This window comes from Cetorhinus maximus, chromosome 4, assembly GCF_964194155.1.
Source record: "Cetorhinus maximus chromosome 4, sCetMax3.hap1.1, whole genome shotgun sequence".
NCBI classification, from domain to species: domain Eukaryota; kingdom Metazoa; phylum Chordata; class Chondrichthyes; order Lamniformes; family Cetorhinidae; genus Cetorhinus; species Cetorhinus maximus.
The window spans coordinates 170,652,725-170,674,218 of NC_135882.1; the positions used below are offsets into that span (position 1 = coordinate 170,652,725).

Below are 21,494 nucleotides of genomic sequence, written 5' to 3' on the forward strand. Positions count from 1 at the left end.
ACAGTGAAATAGTTTTTATCATAAGAAATTATTGCTTCGAGATTCACAACTTTCCTTCTGACAGGCTGAAAGAATCCTTCAACATTGTTCCAAGCAAGAATCCAGAACAATTTCGGTCAGGGCTTTTCGATGAGATGCTTCACTGTTTGATTGCGAATCCACTTTTAAAAGGCTGATTCGAAAATCACGATTTAATTTCTTTTTGGAGTCAGCGATTTGCTGCTGGAAATACCTTTTAGACTGGGAATCGAGCAAAATCCTGATATGAATGCAAGAGCGTATCTTGCAACATCATTTCTTCATCTTGAGTGAAGTCCTGAAATGGAGGAAACAGAACAGTTTTTAAGGTTAACATTTACACGGTAAGACTCGGTCCTGTTTCTCCGTGGCTCTGATTTTTTGGTTTCAACACGCCGACTTCTGCTGAACAATGGAAAGGTTTGGCAAAAAGTCAAGGCTGCCAGGAAGGTGCTTCCCACTGTCTTGCCAATGCTGACCCTGGCCCCAGCTCTCACTCACCCGCAATGCAAAGCACAGACAGAAGCTTTACTGATCCATGACTGCAACATCAGTACACGCATGACTCACTCATCAAGGGCAAGTGGCAGAGGATTCCCACACGCTAAAAACACACAGTACACGGTGGGCTGGATGAAACTGTTCCCCAGGTAACGCAGGTTTCCCTACCGTTTAGCCCTTTTAGTATTCCTTCACCCCACCCCCACTAGGTCTATCTGTACCTTGCTCGTCATGCTTTCTACTCTTAATTAGCACATTCCTTTAGATAATATCACCACCTTCAACACCTCTTTGTCCTTTCGTCTGTGACATCTTTTGGTTATCTCCACCTATTACTGGCTGCTTGTCCCAACAACCACCCCCACCCCCCTTAAACCAGCTTATATTTCACCCCTTTCCTATTTTTATTTAGTTCTGTTGAAGGGTCATAAGGACTCGAAACGTCAACTGTGCTCTTCTCCGCCGATGCTGCCAAACCTGCTGAGTTTTTCCAGGTATTTCTGTTTCTGTTTTGGTTCCGCAGGTAATGTATTTGACACAGGTGAATTAGACGATTCAGAGCAACCACGCCAAGCCAGATCACTCGCCAAAGCCCCTCCGACAGCATCTCCCAAACCTGCGACCCCCTACCGCCTAGAAGGACTAGAGCAGCAGACACATGGGAACACCACTACCTGCAATTTCCCCTCCAAGCCACTCACCATCCTGACTTGGAAATATATCATCGTTCTTTCACTGTCACCGTGTCAAAATCATGGAACTCCCTCCCTAACAGCACTGTGGGTGTACCTACCCCACATGGACTGCAGTGGTTCAAGAAGGCAGCTCGCCACCACCTTCTCAAGGGCAATTAGGGATGGGCAATAAATGCTGGCCTAGCCAGCAATGCCCACAACCCAGGAATGAATAAACAAGAAACATCCTTGGCAAATGTCCATGCAGACATACCTGAAGCGAGTGATCCGGATTGGTAACCGTGGCTAGTTTTTCACTCCTGAGCTCAGAGGGCTCACTGAGAAATGAGAGGCCAGTTAGCCTAACATCGGTCATAGGGAAAATGTTAGAAGCTATTATTAAAGCAAGGCACTCAGAAAAATTCAAGGCAATCAGGCAGAGTCAACATGACTTTGTTAAAGGGAAATCATGTTTAACCAATTTATTGGAGTCCTTTGAAGGAGTCGCATGTGCTGTGGATAAAGGGGAACCAGCAGATGTACTGTACTTAGATTTCCAGAAGGCATTTGATAAAGTGCCAAATCAAAGGTTATTGCAGAAAATAAAAGCTAATGATGTATGGGATAACATATTGGCGTGGATAGAAGATTGGCAACCTAACTGGAAACAGAGAGTAAGGGTAAATGGGTCTTTTTTCTGGTTGGCAGGATGTGACGACGTGGTGTGCCACAGGGATCAGTGCTGGGGCCTCAGCTTTTTACAATTATATAAATGATTTGGATGAAGGGACAGAAGAAATGGTGGCTAAATTTGCTGATGACACAAAGATAGGTAGGAAAGTGAATTGTGAAGAGGACGTAAGGAGGCTACAAAGTGGTAGAGATCGGCTGTGAGTGGCCAAAGATCTGACAAACAGAGTATAATGTGGACAAACGTGAAATCGTTTATTTTGGCAGGAAGAATAAAAAGAAGCTTATTATGTAAATGGTGACAGATCGCAGAGCTCTGAGATTCAGAGGGATCTGGGTGTCCTAGTGCATGAATACAAAAGGTTAGTATGCAGTTACAGCAGGTAATTAGGAAAACTAATAGAATGTTATCCTTTATTGCGAGGGGAATTGATGATAAAAGTAAGGGAGGTTATGCTTCAGTTGTACGAGGCACTGGTGAGACCACATCTGGAGTATTGTGTACAGTGCTGGTCTCCTTATTTAAAGAAAGATGTAAATGCATTCGGAGCAGTTCAAAGGAGGTTTACTGGACTAATACCAGGAATGGGTGGGTTGTCTTATGAGGAAAGGCTGGACAGGTTAGGCTTGTATCCACTGGAATTTAGAAGAGTGAAAGGTGACTTAATTGAAACCTTTAAGATAATGAGGAGTCTTGACAGGGTGGATGTGGAGAGAATGTTTTCTCTTGTGGGAGAATCTCAAACTAGGGGTCACTGTTTAAAAATAAGGGGTCACTCATTTAAGACAGAGATGAGGAGAAATATTTCCTCTCAGAGGGTTGTGAGTCTTTGGAACTCTCTTCCTCAAAAGGCGGTGGAAGCAGAGACTTTGTACATTTTTAAGGCAGAGCCAGATAGATTTTTGATTAACAAGGGGGTGAATGGTTATTGGGGGGAGGCAGGAATGTGGGGTTAAGTTTACATTCAGATCAGCCATGATCTTATTGAATGGCAGAGCAGGCTCGAGGGGCCGAGTGGCCTACTCCTGCTCCTAATTCCTGTCTTCATATGAGAATATTTATTTTGTACTAACACAATCCTCACTGTAATCATCCAACTCAATACAGACTAGAATTAAACTATCAAACTCCTGGTGTGTATAGTTCAGCTCAGCTAGTTTAAATTGTTACGTTGAATTACATAGGGAGAGCTTTTAACCCAAAAAACAGGTGGGTTTAAGTGAGGGGCGGTGGGGAGGTGGAGGTTCAAGTCTTAAAAATCAGATTTCTGACCCAAATCTGGCACTTCCAGCATTGACTGAGGTAGGAACGTGGATGGGTGACCAAACTGATCCAAAAAGGAGTCATACGGACTCGAAACGTTAACTGTGTTCCTCTCCGCAGATGCTGTCAGACCTGCTGAGTTTTTCCAGCTATTTTTGTTTTTGTTTCAAAAAGGTTGGTTGCTGCTTTAAATATGATAATGAGGCCGCGATCCTCTTTGTTATTTAGCTTTTCCACTTTCACAATGGATGACCAGGTTTTCCCAGTCTCGGGGAACGCTGCAGCTACACCCATATGAGGCTTTGACGGATCCAGGTGGCGAAAGCCTTTACACCTACCTCCAGGATCCAGCCTATCTGAGGAACCTCCGAGGTCTGAAAAGCACAAGTTGACCTTACCCACGAAACCGCTAATTCTACCCCACCCAGCTCGCTCCCATGTCCCCCCACCGAAACTCCCGCGCCACTCCCCCCGATCCCCCTCAAACCTCCACTCAGGCCCCTGATGCCCTGAACCCCTCCCCCTCTCTCCTGGGCCCTGACCTCCCACACCAGGCCATGACCTTTCCCCTGCCATGGGCCTCTGACCTCCCCCTAGCCACCATCCCCTCCCCCGACCTTCTAGCCTAAATGATCTGAAAGTCACTAACTTGCCGCACTGGATGCGGTGCGGATCAGAAATTTAGCCTGGCACTTCTAACCACTAACTTAAGTAGCAAGCCGCCTAAATATATTTGCAGCTGGATTTCTGATGTACCCTCCAGGTGTGTGGCATAGCAGGGTCAGAAAATTGCTCATCTTACGCAAACTTTGCTCCACCCACTTCTCACTAGTTTGAATGAAGTTAGATGGCATTCATCTCCATGGGGTGTGATTTCCCTTTCAGGTCAGCATGATCTGTTTGTTAAATAAACCCAGTATAACAGCTCATTGCCGGGACCTGGCAGCTGGTATCTCAGACAAAGTTGTTTCTGGGCTTGTCATGATCCCATCAGTCACAGAGTTGATACCATGCTTATATTGGCACAGCCCTGGGTATGATGGCATTGTGATTAATGTAAAGGAAGTGCTTCAGGTACTTGGTTCCTCTGCAGACAGAATTATACATCTCCTGAGATTTTTTAAGACTGCTCAATTCCACAGACTGCCCCTGAACCTTTGTTCAGCTTCACCCATGTTTGTACTCTTGCCACATGCAATCAATTCAATGTTGCTGTCAATGCTCACAACCATAAGCAAGGTGAATTCAAAGCACCTTACACATTCACTCCCTCCACCGCCAGTGCGCCTTGGCTGCAGTGTTTAACATCTATAGATGTAACTCTCCGAGCCTCCTTTGACAGCACCTCCCAAACCTGTGACCACTACCACCCAGAGGGACAAGGGCCAGCAGATGCATGGGAATACCATCACCTGGAAGTTCCCCTCCAAGCCACTCGCCATCCTGACTTGGAAATATATCGGCCGTTCCTTCACTGTCGCTGGGTCAAAATCCTGGAACGCCCTCCCTAACAGCGCTGTGGGTGTACCTACACCACATGGACTGCAGTGGTTCAAGAAGGCAGCTCACCACCATCTTCTCAAGGGGCAATTAGGGATGGGCAATGTCGGCCTTCCCCCGCAATGCCACATGTCAAGAATGAATAAGTAATAAAAAAAAAACCCTTTGGTGGATCCATTAGATATAAATAAGGTATGAAATTACACTCACCACAAAGTGTTCATACTGGAACTGGTGTCTCAGCCTCAGGTGCCCCATGAAGTTTCTGCTGTAATAATTTGGATCTCCCCATGGCATCGATGCACAGATAGGACAGACCTACAGGACAAGAATCCAACGTTTCAGGTAGAAAATATTAAAAGAGCCATTGATATAACTCTCATCTTTGAGTCAGAACGTTGCGGGTTTGACTCCCACTCCAGGGCTTGAGCACAGAAATCAAGGCTGACGCTCCAGTGCAGCACTGAGGGAGTGTTGCACTGTCAGAGGTGCAGTTTTCTGAGATGCAATGTTAAACCATGGTCTCCTCTGGTCTCTCCAGGTGGACATATAAAAAAAAAATCCCATGGCAATATTTTCAAGAAGAGCAGGAGAGTTAACCTGGGCTCCTGGAGAATATTCGTCTCCCATTCAACACTAAAAACAGATTGTCTGATCATTATCGCTTTGCTGCTTGTAGGAGCTTGGCTGTGTGAACATTGGCGGCAGTGGATCCTACATTACAACTGTGATTACACTTCAAAAGTACTTCATTGGCTGTAAAGTACTTTGGGATGTCTATTGGTCATGAAAGGTGTGATAAAAGTGCAAGTCTCTCTTTTTTCTACCAATGCAAAGAATTTCGCAGATAATATCTAAGTAATTTTTGAACAAATCTATCCCCATCCTGGGGGTTATCACTGACCAGAAACTGAGCTGGACTCGCCATATAAACACTGTGGCTAGAAGAGCAGGTCAGAGGCTGAGAATCCTGCAACGAGTAACTCACCTCCTGACTCCTCAAAACCAGTTCACCATCTACAGGGCACAAGTCAGGAGTGTGATGGAATACTCTCCACTTGCCTGGATGAGTGCAGCTCCATCAACTCTCAATGGGAGGTGCTGGTTTAGTTCTATTGTCGCTGGACTAGTAATTCAGAGACCCAAAGTAATACTCTGGGGTCTCAGGTTCGAATCCTGCCAAGGCAGATGATGGAATTTGAATTCAATAAAAATCTGGAATTAAAAGTCTAATGATGACCATGAAATCATTGTCCCATCTGGTTCACTAATGCCCTTTAGGGGAAGGAAATCTGCTGGTCTGGCCTACATGTGATTCCAGACCCACAGCAACGTGGTAAACTCTTAAATGCCCCCTGAACAAGGGCAATTGGAGATGTACAATAAATGCTGGCCTAGCCAGTGAAGCCCACATCTCATGAACAAATAAAAAAAGTAAATGCTATACATAATTGACAATCCAGCACATCTCCCATGGCAATGGTCATGGTGAATCCAATATGTTGCTTTCATAGAACAGTACTTGTACAAATATTATCAACAAAGTATGATGGGGAGAGTTTTACAGGAGTTAAGTGTGAATCTTCCAGGGAACTATGCTCCACACTCAAGGTTTTTAATGAACTGTATTAGCTTGGTTTAGTCAGGAGCTGTCTGAGTTATAAATAAAGAACGAAAGGCTTTCATGACCTTTTTAAAAGTATTTCATTGGCATTAGGACATCCTGAGGTTAAGAAAGGTGCTATACAAATGCAACTTCTGTCAGTGTGTGTGTCTCTCTTTTTCTAAACCAGAGGGGCTGAGACCAATTGTGGAATCTCTTCTGTCAATCTTTGCCAATGTGGGCTGACTCAGCAAAGGATAGAGGGAGCTCCAGGTTTGAATGTTAGGCAAACTCAAGGTGCCGTCAGAGAGCATCTACCAATTTTCCATATGACACACACACACTGTAAATGTTTTCATTGCACAAATAATATATATAAAGATAAAGAAGAAGGAATATTAAAGCACCTACCACTCGCTGAGGGTCATTATAATGAAATGCCCAATAGTGTACCATGAAGTCCTCCTCATCATAGTTCCTCTCGTGGCAATATGGGCAGGTATATGTATGTCTGTCTGGTTCCATGGAACTTGAAAATAGAAAAGATTGCCACGTTATATTGTTTTTAGGTTCCAGGTTAGAATACTGACTTTGTCTGCTGGTTTGATTGAAGAGCAGCAACAAACATGTCCAAAACCAGTTCAAATACAACATTCAGAAAGTTGCTGTACGTCTCAGAATGGTTACCGTGCAGGAGGAGGCCCTTCGGCCCATCGAGTCCGCAGCGGCTCTCCAAATGAACAATTCGCCTGGCGCCATTCTCCCGCCTTCTCCCCATAACCCTGCAGATTGCTTCTTTTTCAATGATCATCTAACTGCCCTTTGAATGCCTCAGTTGAATCCGCCTTCACTACACTCTCAGGCAGAGCATTCCAGACCCTCTCCGCTCGCTGTGTGAAAATGTTCTCTCTCATGTCGTTTTTGCTTCTTTTGCCAATTTTAAATCTGTGTCCTCTTGTTCTCGATCTGCTCACTAGTGTGAACAGTTTCTCCCTGTCTACTCTGTCCAGACCCCTCGCGATTTTGAATACCTCTATCAAACCTCCTCTCAGCCTTCTCTTTACCATACGCATATTTATTTGACACAAAGCTCACAGACCTGAAGCGCTGGCCAAGGTTTGGCCATGATGAGGTAAGTCCCGGCGCATCGTGGGTCCTGAGACCACACGGGAGGGGGTGGGGGGGTGGGACAGCGGGACCCCGGCAGCAACCTTCCTGGCAGTGGCCATTTTGGAGGCCGCTTCCAAGCTTTTTGGCCCAATCAGAGGGGCCGCTGCTGAGGCTGCAAGGGGGAAGGGAGGGCACCTCCATTTTCAGGTGCCTTCAAAGGGGAAGCAACCTATTAATCGGCTTTTTATTTCTGTAAATTGGCCGAAGGACCACTGTTCCCACTATTGGGAATATCTCCTGGAGGGGTAAACACTTTGGGCTTCCCTCCTGATGCCTTTTGCCCCCATCTGGCTGCTGTTTTTCCCAGAAAATCCAGTGCGTTGGAAGCAGCATGACAAAGGTTCACTCGATTGGTCCCTAGGATGAGGGGGTTGTCCTATGATGAGAGGCTGAGTAAACTGGACCAATATTCTCTGGGGTTTTACAAGAATGAGAGGTGATCTCATTGAGGCATGCAAGATTCTGAAGGGGCTTGACAGGTTGGACCCTGAGAGGTTGTTTCCACTGATCGGGGAATCTAGAACACGGGGGCACAGTCTCAGGGTAAGGGGCCGATCAGTTAGGACTGAGATGAGGAGAAATTTCTTCACCCAAGGGATACTGAATCTTTGGAATTCTCTACCCCATAGGGTTGTAGATGCTCCACCATTGAATATATTCAAGGCTGGGATAGATAAATGTCTGATCTCCCAAGGAATCAAGGGATAAGGGGAGCGGATGGGAAAGTGCAGCAGAAGATCATATTGAATGATGGAATGGGTTCGAGGGCTTATATGGTCTATTTCTTGTGGTCTTGTGGACCTTAGAGCAAGCACAGGAAAATCTCTCCTTTCCAACGTTGCTTAATTATGGCAGCAGCACTCACACTGACATCTCATCACACTTTGCTTCCTCAAAACAAACCCTCACTTATATATAAGATAAAAGCAAAATACTGCGGATGCTGGAAATCTGAAACAAAAATAAAAATAGCTGGAAAAACTCAGCAGGTCTGACAGCATCTGCGGAGAGGGATACAGTTAACGTTTCACCTCCACCTTTTAGCCTATTTCGATCCCTTCCCCCCACCCCACCCCCACTAGGGCTATCTGTCACTTGCTCGTCCTGCTTTCCACCCTTAATGTCCCCATTAGCACATTTCTTAGCTAATATCACCACCGTCAACACTCCTTTGTCCCTTTGTCTGTGACATCTTTGGCGATCTCTTCTTTGCCTCCATCTATCACTGGCCCTCTATCCAGCTCTACCTGTCCCACCCACCTCAGTTTATATTTCACCTCTTTTCTATATTTCCTCAGTTCTGATGAAGAGTCATACGGACTCGAAACGTTAACTGTGTTCCTCTCCGCAGATGCTGTCAGACCTGCTGAGTTTTTCCTCACTTATTTATAATGGTCACCCTTTACATATAAATATGCATATGTACGTAGATAGATTTGGATAAAGTAAATAAGGAGAAACTGTTTCCACGGGGTTGGGAGGGTCAGTAGCCAAAGGACACAGATTTAAGATAATTGGTGAAAAAGAATCTCCAGTGAGTATTGTGACCTGGAAGGCACTGCCTGAAAGGACGGTGTCAGCAAATTCAATAGCAACTTTCAAAACGGAAATTGGAAAAATGCTTATAAAGAGGAATTTTCAGGGGATTGGGGTTAATTGGATAGCTTTTTCAAACAGCCGCCAGAGGCACAATGGGCTGAATGGCCACTGCTTGTACAGTTATGATTCCCTCATTTTTTGTTATTAATAATCCCATAATGCTATCATATCGCAATAGAGAATCTCTTACAGACCTAACAGGGGTATTTACAATTATGGGAGGTCCTGATAGAGAAAGTGGGAAAAAAACGATTTTGTCTCTGAAGTGGGTCGACAGCCGGGGTGGGGTGGGGTCACAGGTTTAAAATAATTGACAAAAGAACTCGAGGGGAGATGAGAGGAAATTATTTCACGCAGAGAGTTGTTAGGATCTGCGCTGCACTAATTGAATGACTGGTCAAGCCGACTCCACGGGGACTTTCAAAAGGCAATTGGACATTTGGCAAAGGCAAGAGGGCCAATGTGCAGGGTTAAAGGGACAAAGTTGGGCTGTGGGGCTAAATAGGACAACTCTTTCAAAGGCCCAGCACAAACATGACAGGCTGAATGGCCTTCTTCCGTGTTGTAGGATTCTATGGCCCTGATCTTGACAGGGGTGGGTTGTCTAGGTGGGATATAGGGGGTAGGGGTGGGGGAGGGTTGGGCGGCAGGGCAGGATTTCGGTCAGGAAACTTTCAAATTGCTTTCAGAAACGTTTTAGGGACCATATAAACAAGCAGAGCCCACTGAACTATCACTACTTTAATTGATTCAGAGATTTGTAATCAGCCATGTACATAATCCAATAAACCACTTGTAAAACAGTAACACATTACATGAAAGCTATTTTCTCCCGTGACTGAATACCTAATGAAGTGTTGAGCAACAAAGAGGCACTGTTTAAAAGTGCTAAATTAGGTTTACCAAAGCAAGGGATTTCATTTGCACTAACTTCAAATCAAAGCTGCCCCAGAGGCTAATGGCTTCATAAACAAGCCAGATTAAATCATCTGTTAACACAGTCACAAGGTAGTAGGAATGATATGACTCTATGACTCTCAGATACTGATTTACCAAGTCCATCCGTTCATGATTGAAGGTGAGCCTCTCTCGGGATGTGCTGCACTTCGCCACCAGAGGGACTCAGTGAACATATGATCAGATGGGATCATGCATAATATGGAGTTATGAATATTGCTGAAAAGAGAGGCATGTTGCCAAAGTTTTTTGTCTTGCACTCACCAGGATAAATGCAAGAATGCCAAATTTCAAAGGATGGCAACCATTTATACTACAGGAGAAAAGGGTGCTGATTGGTTGGCAAGTCGACTCTGATTGGCCGAGGTGTTGCCATGGAGAAAGCATTGGAGAACTATAGGCTCCCCAAGCTCCTAGGTAATTTACAAAAGGTGCAAGGCTTGAACATATTCCTTTGGTTTGCAGGGAATGTGTATGAATGTCTGTCGCTTCCAGCAAGTAGTAAATGAGCCGCATTACAAGCTCGGCTGATTATGTTAAATTGGTTGTTAGTGTAGCTATTAGCACGCTCAGGGGTGTTGGACAAGTGCCAACCAATCGCAAAATCACATCTAACAGTAGACATTTTGTTTTGGAATTATGTTTGTTCTCCTGGCAGGTTCAGAGCTTACCCGTGTGAGGCAGGTGTTGGTGGAGGTAGTGAGTCGGCATCTGAGGCTGGACCGTATTCCTCCAGGTACCTTGAGCAGGTTTTAGTGTGCACCCTCATGTCAATTAAGCACACCTGAATAAGACACGACACTTTTGTTATACGTAGAAACATAGGAACTGATTCCTATGGAGTTGAGACCAAAATGAGATCAGCCATGATCGTAATGAATGGCTGGGCAGGCTCGAGGGGCTGAATTGCCTACTCCTGCTCCTAGTGCTTATGTTCTTATGAACAAGAGGAGACCAAATAGTCCCCTCGAGCCTGTTCTGCCATTCAATGAGTTCTTGGCTGATCAGCGATCTAACTCCATACAACTGTCTTTGCCCACATCCTTTAATATAACAAAGATCCATCAATTTCAAATCTAAAGTTAACAATTGACCGAGCATGAACTGCCATTTGCAGAAGACAGTTCCAAACTCCTACCACCCTTTGTGTGTCAAAATGTTTCTTAAACCTGCTCCTGAAAGGTATGGCTCTAAATGTTGGATTGCACCCACTAACCCTAGACTGCCCAATCAACAGAAATAGTTTCTCTCTGCCTACCCTGTCAGTTTCCCTTAATATCTTGAAATATTAACGTTGCTATTTCTCTGAATTAAACAAATTACCTGAAAGCATTTCTTAACAAAATTAAATAAAAGTGTTGGTGTTTCTTTAAAAAATCAGTAAAATCAGTATCTTGGAGTCATAGAGTCATACAGCAGAGGAACAGGCCCTTCGGCCCATCGTGTCCATGCAGGCCATCAAGCGCCTATCCATTCCAATCCCATTTTCCAGCCCTTGGCCCGCAGCCTTGTATGCTGTGGCTTTTCAAGTGCTCATCTGAACACTTCTTAAATGTTGTGAGTCTCTTGGGATGGGATTTTCTGGTCCCACTGAAAGTCAATGGGCTTTTGGCTGGGCTGCCGCTCCCCCTGCAGCAGGTTCTGCCAGGACAGGGCCGGAAAATCCCGGCCTTCGTCTTACAATTAATACTTGGCGGGAAGCCCTTGACGCACTTGCAGATTTACTGGTTGTGGTTGGTCAGCAGTGAAGGCGACACTCTGTATCCTTAAACTCCTTCCAAACCGGTGAACCTCTCGCATTTGGGCTTGACATCGTCGAGCTTTAATAAAACAAACTTTGCTATGTGTGTGCCTGCGACATCCGTTCTCACTGCATCATTACAAAAAAATGAGGTACAAATAACGAAGTTAGCAGCCTCTGATAACGCCTCCATTTCAGTGGGACGATGATGTATTTGTGAGCGGGAGTTCACCAGATCTCTGACCCAACAGTGGAAGGGGCAGGAGGGAAGGGGAGGAGGTGGTGAGGAAAAGGTTCTTGCCACTCTTTTCCTTTCTCTGTCAATATCACTGACACAGGAGGATCCATTGGGATAATGTCATCCAGTGAAGTTCCAACCAGCTCGATCGAGTCATTCCTCCACTAAGAGCACATAAGAATACAAGAAATAGGAGCAGGGGTAGGCCATTCGGCCCCTCAAATCTGCTCCACCATTCAATGAGATCATGGCTGATCTGATTGTGGTCTCAACTCCACTTTCCTGCCTGCCCCCCATAAAACTCTGTCAATCAAAAATCTGTCCAACTCAGTCATGAGTACATTCAATGACCTGTCCTGCACTACTATCTGGGGAAGAGAATTCCACAGACTAACAATGCTCTAGGTTGGGCCTGTACTCATTGGAGTTCAGAAGAATGAGAGGCAACCTTTTTGAAACATATAAGATTCTTAAGGGGCTTGACAGGGTAGATGCTGAGAGGTTGTTTCCACTCGTGGGAGAGTCTAGGACCAGAGGGCATAATCTCAGAGTAAGGGGGCACCCATTTAAAACAGAGATGAGGAGGAATTTCTTCTCTCAAAGGGTAGTCAATATGTGGGATTTTTACTGCAGAGGGCTGTAGAGGCTGGGTCGTTAAGTATATCCAAGGCGTGGATAGACAGATTTTTAATCAGTAAGGGCATCAAGGGTTATGGGGAAAAGGCAGGAAAGTGGAGTTGAGGATTACCAGATCAGCCAATGATCTCACTGAATGGCGGAGCAGACTCGATGGGCCGAATAGCCTACTACTGCTCCTACGTCTTATGGTCTCTGAGAGCAAGAACTCCTCCTCCTCTCCATCTCAAATGAGAGACCCCTTCTTCTGAAACCGTGGCCCCTAGTTCGAGATTCCCCACCCCTCCGAGGGCAAACATCCTCTCCGGGCAAACATCCGGTGAGTAACCAAGATTTCACGAAGCAGATCAGTTATAATCCACAGTTTCTTTAAACACGACTGGGCTCTTTTCTCTAGAGAAGGTTGAGGGGTGACCTCCCAGATACCTTTAAAATTATGAAGAGTTCTGATTGGATAAACGTAGGGAAAATGTTTCCACTTATGGCGGAGACCAAAACTAGCTGAGGATGTCCCTGGACAAGCCTGATCCCAGCTTGATAGATTCCAACTTTTATTTATTTGCTTAGATAGGTGAAGAGTGGCTACTGAACAGAGTCACTGGAGTCAGCTAATGAAGTTTTAACAAAAGCATAAAGTATTTATTAAATAAGAAAAGATGAACTACATTACAATACTCCTTCACCCATCACTATACCTTTACAGATATATACAGATTTGTAAGGTTAACACAAGTTACAAAAGCTATCTTATACTCTAATGTTCCCAGTAGGTACACAGTCCATGTAAATCCATGGCACCCTATGGTCAGACACACCACACTCTGGACCAAGTGACAGATGCCACCTCAACCAGATGCTATCGATCTCTCATCAACTCCCCCCACCTCCCCAGATGCTTGTCATGCCGTGAACCTACCAGTCTCACTGAACTACGGTTTTCACACGAGGGTTTCCAATCGCCACTCTAGAAGGACTCATTCTGGAATCTTCTCCCAAACTGACACTTTTTCAATGATGCCTTCTGCTAGGGTGCATCTCCAGGGTTTCGAACTCTCCTTCTGATGTTTCTTCCCCCCTGGGTCACTACATGTATTCAAGCTGTCTTCCATGTACTCTCTCTCACCGACTCAGCTGTCAACAGTACACCACTGCTTCACATGCCCATAGCAAAGAGTTACAGGCCTTCAGTTGTCTCTTTGGACTTTCTTGCCTCTTGCAAGCTGTTCTCACTTTAAATCTGCTTTCTGCAGCTTGAAGCTTTGAACTTGATGTTTGGAGCCTTTCTCTGCCCCTCACTCTTAACTTCACTTAACAGGATATTTTCAAGGTTCTCATCCTTCCTTTGACTAGAAGGTCTGCTTGGGACTTCCCCCTGTTCCACTCCCCTGGATTTTGGGGTCTTTTCTTCAGCTTGGGACTGGCTATCTGTTCCCTTTGCTCCAGTCTCTCCTGGCAGCTACTTTCAAAGCCAACTGAACTCAAACAGCTTCCAGAATCAAACTGCTGTGTGTGTGTGCGTGTCTGTGGGAGGGACCTGCCTCTCTAGACCCCTGTTGCTAGGCAACAGCACTGTTTTTTTCTACTCTTGCGTTTGCTTAACTTCTCTCACAGTCGTAAACTCTCATTAGAAATGCAGGTACCTTTTAAAGTGAAACTAAAACTCAATTTGACCTTTCTTAACACAGTGGGTGAACTGTCCTATTTGATCAGTGTTACACTGGCACATTGGAATTCCTAGACTCATGGGCCCATGTCTGCAGGTGTGCTACCAAATTTAAAATATATTTGGCTTCTCTTTGCCGTGAGACTGTGTTGCCGATTTAGTTAGAATTTGTACATATTTCAGCTTCGCAGACGTAGCATGAGAAATCCCTCAAGAGTTTGTTCAAATTCCATATGTCGAGATGGGGTGTGCCCCTGCAACCAAACCCAACAAAAGCAGTCAAAACACCAAGCGTCTGTTCTTCATTGACTAACCTGAATGTCACAACCTCTGCAGTTTGCTTTCTTGATCATCATCTGCTTCTCAATGTCCGTTGCATATTGCTCCATGTAGGAAGTGGTTTTCCGGCATAAAGGACATTTTTTATTATTTATGTTGAAGTTTCTCTCATGGCACGCTTGGCAAAAGCTAAAAGAGAAAGGCGTAGAGACACAGTGAGGCTCTGTTCTAATTGGAAGAAAAGGCAGAGGGGGGGCAGGGGTGTGGGGAGAGGGGGGCAGGAGTGTGGGGAGAGGGGGTAGTGGTGACCTGATCGAGGTCTTTATAATTGAGTCGATTAGGATTATATTCGCTGGAGTTCAGGAGAATAAGGGGGGATCTCATAGAAACCTATAAAATTCTAACAGGACCAGACAGGGTAGATGCAGGAAGGATGTTCCCAATGGTGGAGGAGTCCAGAACCAGGGGTCACAGTCTGAGGATACGGAGTAGACCATTTAGGACTGAGATGAGGAGAAATTTCTTCACCCAGAGAGTGGTGAGCCTGTGGAATTCGCTACCACGGAAAGTAGTTGAGACCAAAACATTGTATGCTTTCAAGAAGGAGTTAGATATAGCTCTTGGGGTGAAAAGGATCAAAGGATATGGGGAGAAAGCGGGAGCAGGCTATTGAGTTGGATGATCAGTCATGATCATAATGAATGGCGGAGCAGGCTCGAAGGGCCGAATGGCCTACTCCTGCTCCTAGTTTCTATGTTTCTATAAGTATGATGGTGTTTGATAGAGTGGACATAGAAAAAATGTTCCCACTTGTGGACAAGGCCGAAACTAGGGGCTGTAAATGTAAGATAATTACTAATAAATACAACCGGGAATTCAGAAGAAACTTCTTTCCCCAGAGACTGTTGCGAAACTTGCTGGCACATTGAGTGGTTGAGTCATAGATGTATTTAAGGAGAACTTAATATATACGAGTGAGAAATGAGCATAAAAACAAACAAACAAACATACGAAATAGGAGCAGATTTGGCTCCTCAAGCCTGCTCCACCATGCAATAAGATCATGGCTGATCTGTTTGTGTTTCGAATTCCACATTTATAACTACCCCTGATAGCCTTTGATTCGGTTGCCTAACAAGAATCTATCTACCTCCGTCTTAGGAATACACAATGACCGCATCTCTACTACTTTCTGAGGCGGAGTTTCCAAAGTTGCACAACCCTCGGAGAGAAAAAAAAATTGTCCTAAAAGGGGAACCCCTAATTGTAAAACAGTGCCCCATAGTTCTGGACTCACACATAAGAGGAAACATCCTTTCCACATTCCACCTTTTCGAGACCATTCAGGGTCTTATATACTTCAATCAAGTCACCCCTCACTCTTCTAAACTCCAGTGAAAACAAGCCCAGTCTGTTCAACCTCATTCCAGGTATCAATCTAGTAAACCTCCCCTAAACTGTCTCCAATGCATTTACATCTTTCCTTAAATAAGGAGACCAAAACTGTACACCTTGTTCCAGGTGTGGTCTTATCAATGCCCTGTATAACTGAAGCATAACATCCTTACTTTTATGTTCCATTTCTCTCATAATGAAGGATAACATTCAATTAGCTTTCTTAATTACTTGCTATACCTGCATACTAACCTTTTGTGACTCATGCACTTGAGTACCTAGATCCCTCTGCACCTCAAGAGTTCTGCAGTCGTTCCCCATTTAAGTAAGACTTTGCTTTTTTATTCTACCTGCCAAACTTCACATTTTCCCACATTATAGTCCATCTACCAGATTTTTACCCACTCGCTCAATGTACCTATATCCATTGGCAACCTCCTCATATCCTCTTCACAACACACTTTCCTACCTATCTTTGTCATCTGAAAATTTAGCTACCATGCCTTCACTCCCCTCATCTAAGTCATTGATATAAATTGTAAAAAGTTGAGGCCCCAGCACAGACCCCTGTGGAACCTCACTTGTCACATCCTGCCAATCAGGAAAAGACCCATTGTGCATACTCTCTGTTTTCTGCCAGCCAACCAATCGTCTATCCATGCTAATATGTTACCCCCCACACTATGAGTTTTTATTTTTTGCAATAATCTTTGATGTGGCACCTTATCAAATGTCTCCTGGAAATCCAAGTAAAGCACATGCGACTCCTGCAAAGAACTCCAATAAATTGGTTAAACATGATTTACCTTTTCTAAAACCTGCTGACTCTTCTCCATTACCTTGGGAATAGTTGGAAGAAGGATAATGTGTATCAAAAACACAAGCAGATACTTGTTGAACCCAGTGGCCTGTTTCATGCTGTAAATTCTATGTAATTCTACTTTGTAAGACCGAGTCCTGTGAGATCACATTGGCAAACCTTGGGTTGGAATTGATGGAATTCTCATCAAGCAAATGTTATTGTTAATGGTACTAGTAACAATTACTAAAGTCTCACAGAGATCATTGCGCTTCACAAACTTTGAATGATATAGTACATAAGGAGGCCTTTCGGCCCAACGGTCGTGTGCTGGATTTTTGAAGGAACTATCCAATTAGTTCCATGCCCCTTCTCTTACCCCATAGCCCTGTTTTCCCCTGCAAGTATTTATCTAATTCTCTTTTGAAAGTTACTATTGGATCTGCTTCCACCCCCCTTTCAGGCAGCACATTCCAGATCACAACATCTTGCCATGTAAAACATTCATGCCACCTTTATTTTTTTTCCCAATTATCTATGGGGGAGGTGGTGGTGTTGTGGCATTGTCACTGGACTGGTAATCCAGTAGAGCCAGGGTAATGCTCTGGGGACCTGTGTCTGAAGCCCACCATGGCAGCTGGTGGAATTTGAATTCAATAAAAAAAAAACTCTGCAATTAAAAGTCTGGAAACCATTGCCAGGTTGTTGTAAAAGCCTGGTTCATTAATTAGTAATCTAATTCCCTTGTGAAAGCCTCGACTGAACCTGCCTCCAGCATACTTTCAGGCCAAAACAAAAACAAAAACAGAATTACCTGGAAAAACTCAGCAGGTCTGGCAGCATCGGTGGAGAAGAAAAGAGTTGACGTTTCGAGTCCAATGACCCTTCAACAGAACTGAGTGTAGTTAGGAGTGGGGTGAAATATAAGCTGGTTTAAGGTGGGGGGTGGGGTGGGGTGGGGGGAGAGAAGTTGAGGGTGGGGTGGTTGTAGGGACAAGCAAGCAGTGATAGGAGCAGAGAATAAAGCAATGAAGCTGGACAAGGGTCATTGGACTCGAAACGTCAACTCTTTTCTTCTCCACCGATGCTGCCAGACCTGCTGAGTTTTTCCAAGTAATTCTGTTTTTGTTTTTGTTTTGGATTTCCAGCATCCGCAGTAGTTTTTTGTTTTTATACTTTCAGGCAGTGCATTCCTGATCCTTATCACTCGCCGTGTGAAAAGGTATTTGTTCATGTCACCATTGCATCTCTTGCCATGTTGGATCTCCCCCGCTACATGACTCAGACTGTCAAGCACACACTGAGTAAGGCAGAGCTGGGCCAGCACTTAGTGCCTGTACTCACAAGAACATCAGAGCTTCTATTGCCTCTGACCCAGCATGGTTTTTTTAAAACACGTTTGTGGGATGTGGGCATCACTGGCAAGGCCAGCATTTGTTGCCCTTGAGCTGAGTGGTTCATACATTACGAGACAGCCACATTGCTGTGGATCTGGAGTCACATGTAGGCCAGGCTGGGTAAGGAGAATTTTTTTAGTGAACCAATGATAGTTTCATAGTCACCATTAATGAGACAAGATTTCAATCCCAGATTATTAATTACCTGGTCTGGCCTATATGTAACTCCAGAACCACAACAATGCGGTTGGCTCTTAATTGCCAGTACAAGGGCAATTAGGGATGGGCAACATTAGGCAACAACTGCTACGGTAGGAGTTGAACCCATGTCCCCAGAATCCATTTTTTGGATTACTTGTCTGGTGACGTTACCAATACACCACCACCCCCTGCCATTATGCCACCATCCTATCCTATCCTCTACTCTCGTCCAATCCCCTCCCCTCCCCTCCTCTCCTCCCTCCCCCCACTCCCCCCATGGCCAGCCACTGTTAAATCAGTATGCTTTGCTCTTGTCTCACACCTCAAAAAAACAGACATCCACATCTGAATTCTGACTCCACTGTTCAATTTAAAAAAAACATCTGAAAAATATAGATATTGTGATGTTTTATCAATTGAAAGTATATTCCATCAGGATGTAAAAGCACTGATTTTGTTCATGTGTAGGCAGGACAAACATTAAAAGGAAATATTTCCAGGGATAAGTGGAAAGAGCAGGGGAATGGATCTAGTTGAATATCTCTTTGAAAGAGGCAATGTCGGCAGAATGGGCTGAATGGTCTCCTTCTGTGCTGTAACAACTGTGGATTTACACAGGCTGACCTCAATATGGATTACTTTATCTCCCAGTAATTTGAAGTGAGTTTGTAAATGGATTTTTAATTCCTGAAAACATTACTCACTCACTCTCCTAATCCCATTCCTCTCGAGCTAGTATTGGATAAATCTGTATCTGCACAAATCATTTATCAACCTGCAGAAACAGCTTAATCAACTTAATCAGGGATTAAAGCAAATTGAGTATCTTTGAAGTTGGTTATAATTCGATCGTATTTATTCGCAACCATAGAACAAATGGTTACAGCACAGAAAAAGAGGCCATTCTGTCCATCATGCCCTTGCTGGCTCTCTGCAAGAGCGACTCAGTTATACTCCGCCACACCACCAACCACCCCCCCCCACCCCCGACCTTTTCCCCATAGCCCTGCAAATTTTCATCTTGTCCAGAAAATTATCCAATTCCTTTTCGAAAGTCACGATTGAACCCGCTTCCGCCACATTGTCAGGCAGCGCGTTCCAGATCCCAACCACTCGCTGCGTTAAAGAAAAGTATTTCTTCACGTTGCGCTTGCCCCTTTTGCCAATCACCTTAAATCAGTGTCCTCTGCTTCTGGACCCTTCCAACAAAAGGAACAGTTCCCCTCCTCCCCCCCCCTCCCAATCTGGGGGAGATGGTGGTGCGTTGGTAATGTCGCTGGACTAGTAATTCAGTGAGACCCAGGCTAATGCTCTGGGGACATGAGTTCAAATCCCACCACAACAGCTGGTGGAATTTGCATTCAATTAATACATCTAGAATATATAAAGTAACCGTGACCATGAAACTATCATTGATTGAGGTTAAAAAACCCATCTGGTTTACTAATCCCCTTTAGGGAAGGAAATATGCCATCCTTAATAAGAACAGAAAATGTTGGAAAAACTCAGCAGGTCTGACAGCATCTCTCTCTCTCTCGAGAGAGAGAGAAACAGAGTTAAGGTTCAGAGTCCATGTACTTGGATGAGCACCCGGCACGTCATAACATTCATGGCTATGGGCCAAGTGTTGGTAAATGGGGTTAGGTGGGTAGGTAGGTCAGGTGCTTCTCATGTGTCAGTGCAGACTCGATGGGCCGAAGGGCCTCTTCTGCACTCTTGTGATTTCTTCTTCAGTAATCTGCCGTCCTTACCTGGTCTACGTGTGACTCCACACCCATGGTAACGTGGCTGACTCTTAACTGCCCTCTGAAATGACCTAAGCAAGGTCAGTGCGTGGGTAATTAGGGATGGGGCAACAAATGCTGGCCCCCCTGCCAGCGATGCCCACAGCCTGTGAAAGGGTAAAGGGTCTACTCTGTCCTGAACCCCACCCTCTCAGGACTTTGAATACCCCCATCCAATCTCCTCCAGGCACCCCCACCTCTCTTCCCCAAGGAAAAACAGTCCCAACTTCACAGAAAGGAGTGGTGAAGGAGTGCAGCCCACTCGCTGGAACCCTCCGCTGCTTCCCAGAGGTTACTCACATGTGGCCACACTGGGTTCTGATCGGTCTCTCCAGCGCCTGCAGGCAGATCGGGCACTCATAGTCCGCCGCTCCCTCCCCCGCCGAGTCCAACCGGTCCGGCTCGACAGTGGGTCCACTCCGGAGAGTGGCGTGGGCTGAACCCATCGAGGGTTTTCCTCCCGACCTCCCTACCTAGCTTGGCTGAGAAAGGGCAGGGAAAGGCGAAGCGAGAGACTCGTGGGGGTGGAGGGTCTCCGAGAGGGCAAGATTCAAGGCAGGCAGGCAGACAGGCAAAGTGGCACAGCGGCAGCTCGGCTTCGCAATGACTCTTATCTGGCTGAAGGAGGGGAATCCCCAATCGGCTCTGAAATTCCCCCTCTCTCTCTCTCTCTCTCTCGCTGGAGGAGGCGGGGTGAAAAAAGCGCACCTTCCCTTTCGGATTCAGTCATTCGCTGCGGGATGAGGTCTCCTGGGCGAAGCCAAAAAGGTTGCTTCTTTCTTCACATTTCTTCAAAATTCCCCCCCCCCCAAAAAGTTACCCCAGGTGGGGATTTCACTGTGTAAAGAGCCCCAGCCTCAAAAGGTCGAGAGCAAAAATTCGTGTCGAATTGAAGAGGGAGAGAAGACAGACTGGAAGGAACCGCAAATCCACGGAGTTGTAACGGGTGCAGAAGGAGGCCGTTCGGCCCATCGTGTCTGCACCGGCTCTCTGAGCATTTTAACTCAGTGCCAATCTCCTGCCTTCCACTTCCACTTCAGCTGTGGCTCAGTCCATAGCACCCTTGCCTTTGAATCAGAGGGTTGTGGGTTCATGTCCCACTCCCGGAAACCAAGAACTGTGATTGTACTCGAAAGAGTTACATGCGAACTGTTGATAACTCGAAAGAGTTACGGGGACTGGGGTGTTTTGTTGACCCCTTTAATCACATTTTGGTTTAATGTTTGTAAGTTTCCTTTAAACTTTGTCCTTGGTTTTACAGCTGACCTGAATTAGGGGCTGTGCTTGATTTCTCCCTTGTTATTGTTAATTTAGTTAATTGTTTTAACTCTAAAAGAAGTTATTGTTAATTTAGTTAATTGTTTTGACTCGAAAAGAGTTACCCC

General features: G+C 45.2%; 1 protein-coding gene across 1 annotated transcript; it reads right to left on the minus strand.

Moving 5' to 3' along the window:
• Positions 1–204: 204 nt before the first annotated feature.
• LOC144679381 (E3 ubiquitin-protein ligase RNF114-like) lies at positions 205–20,714 on the minus strand. Its single transcript, XM_078539745.1, has 6 exons — positions 20,410–20,714; positions 14,569–14,722; positions 10,648–10,760; positions 6,662–6,779; positions 4,858–4,965; positions 205–316 (listed from the first exon to the last, which is right to left on the minus strand). The coding sequence occupies exons 1-6, from the start codon at positions 20,553–20,555 to the stop codon at positions 236–238; spliced, it is 720 nt and encodes a 239-aa protein (XP_078395871.1). The 5' UTR covers positions 20,556–20,714; the 3' UTR covers positions 205–235.
• Positions 20,715–21,494: the final 780 nt, after the last annotated feature.

Excerpts from the sequence above, each read along its gene's own strand:
- LOC144679381 (XM_078539745.1), bottom strand. The coding sequence starts at position 20,555 with ATGGGTTCAGCCCACGCCACTCTCCGGAGTGGACCCACTGTCGAGCCG. Across the intron at positions 4,966-6,661 it reads ATAATGACCCTCAGCGAGTG|GTCTGTCCTATCTGTGCATC; the intron begins GTAGGTGCTTTA and ends CTTGTCCTGTAG. Across the intron at positions 317-4,857 it reads TCCAGTATGAACACTTTGTG|GACTTCACTCAAGATGAAGA; the intron begins GTGAGTGTAATT and ends CCTCCATTTCAG.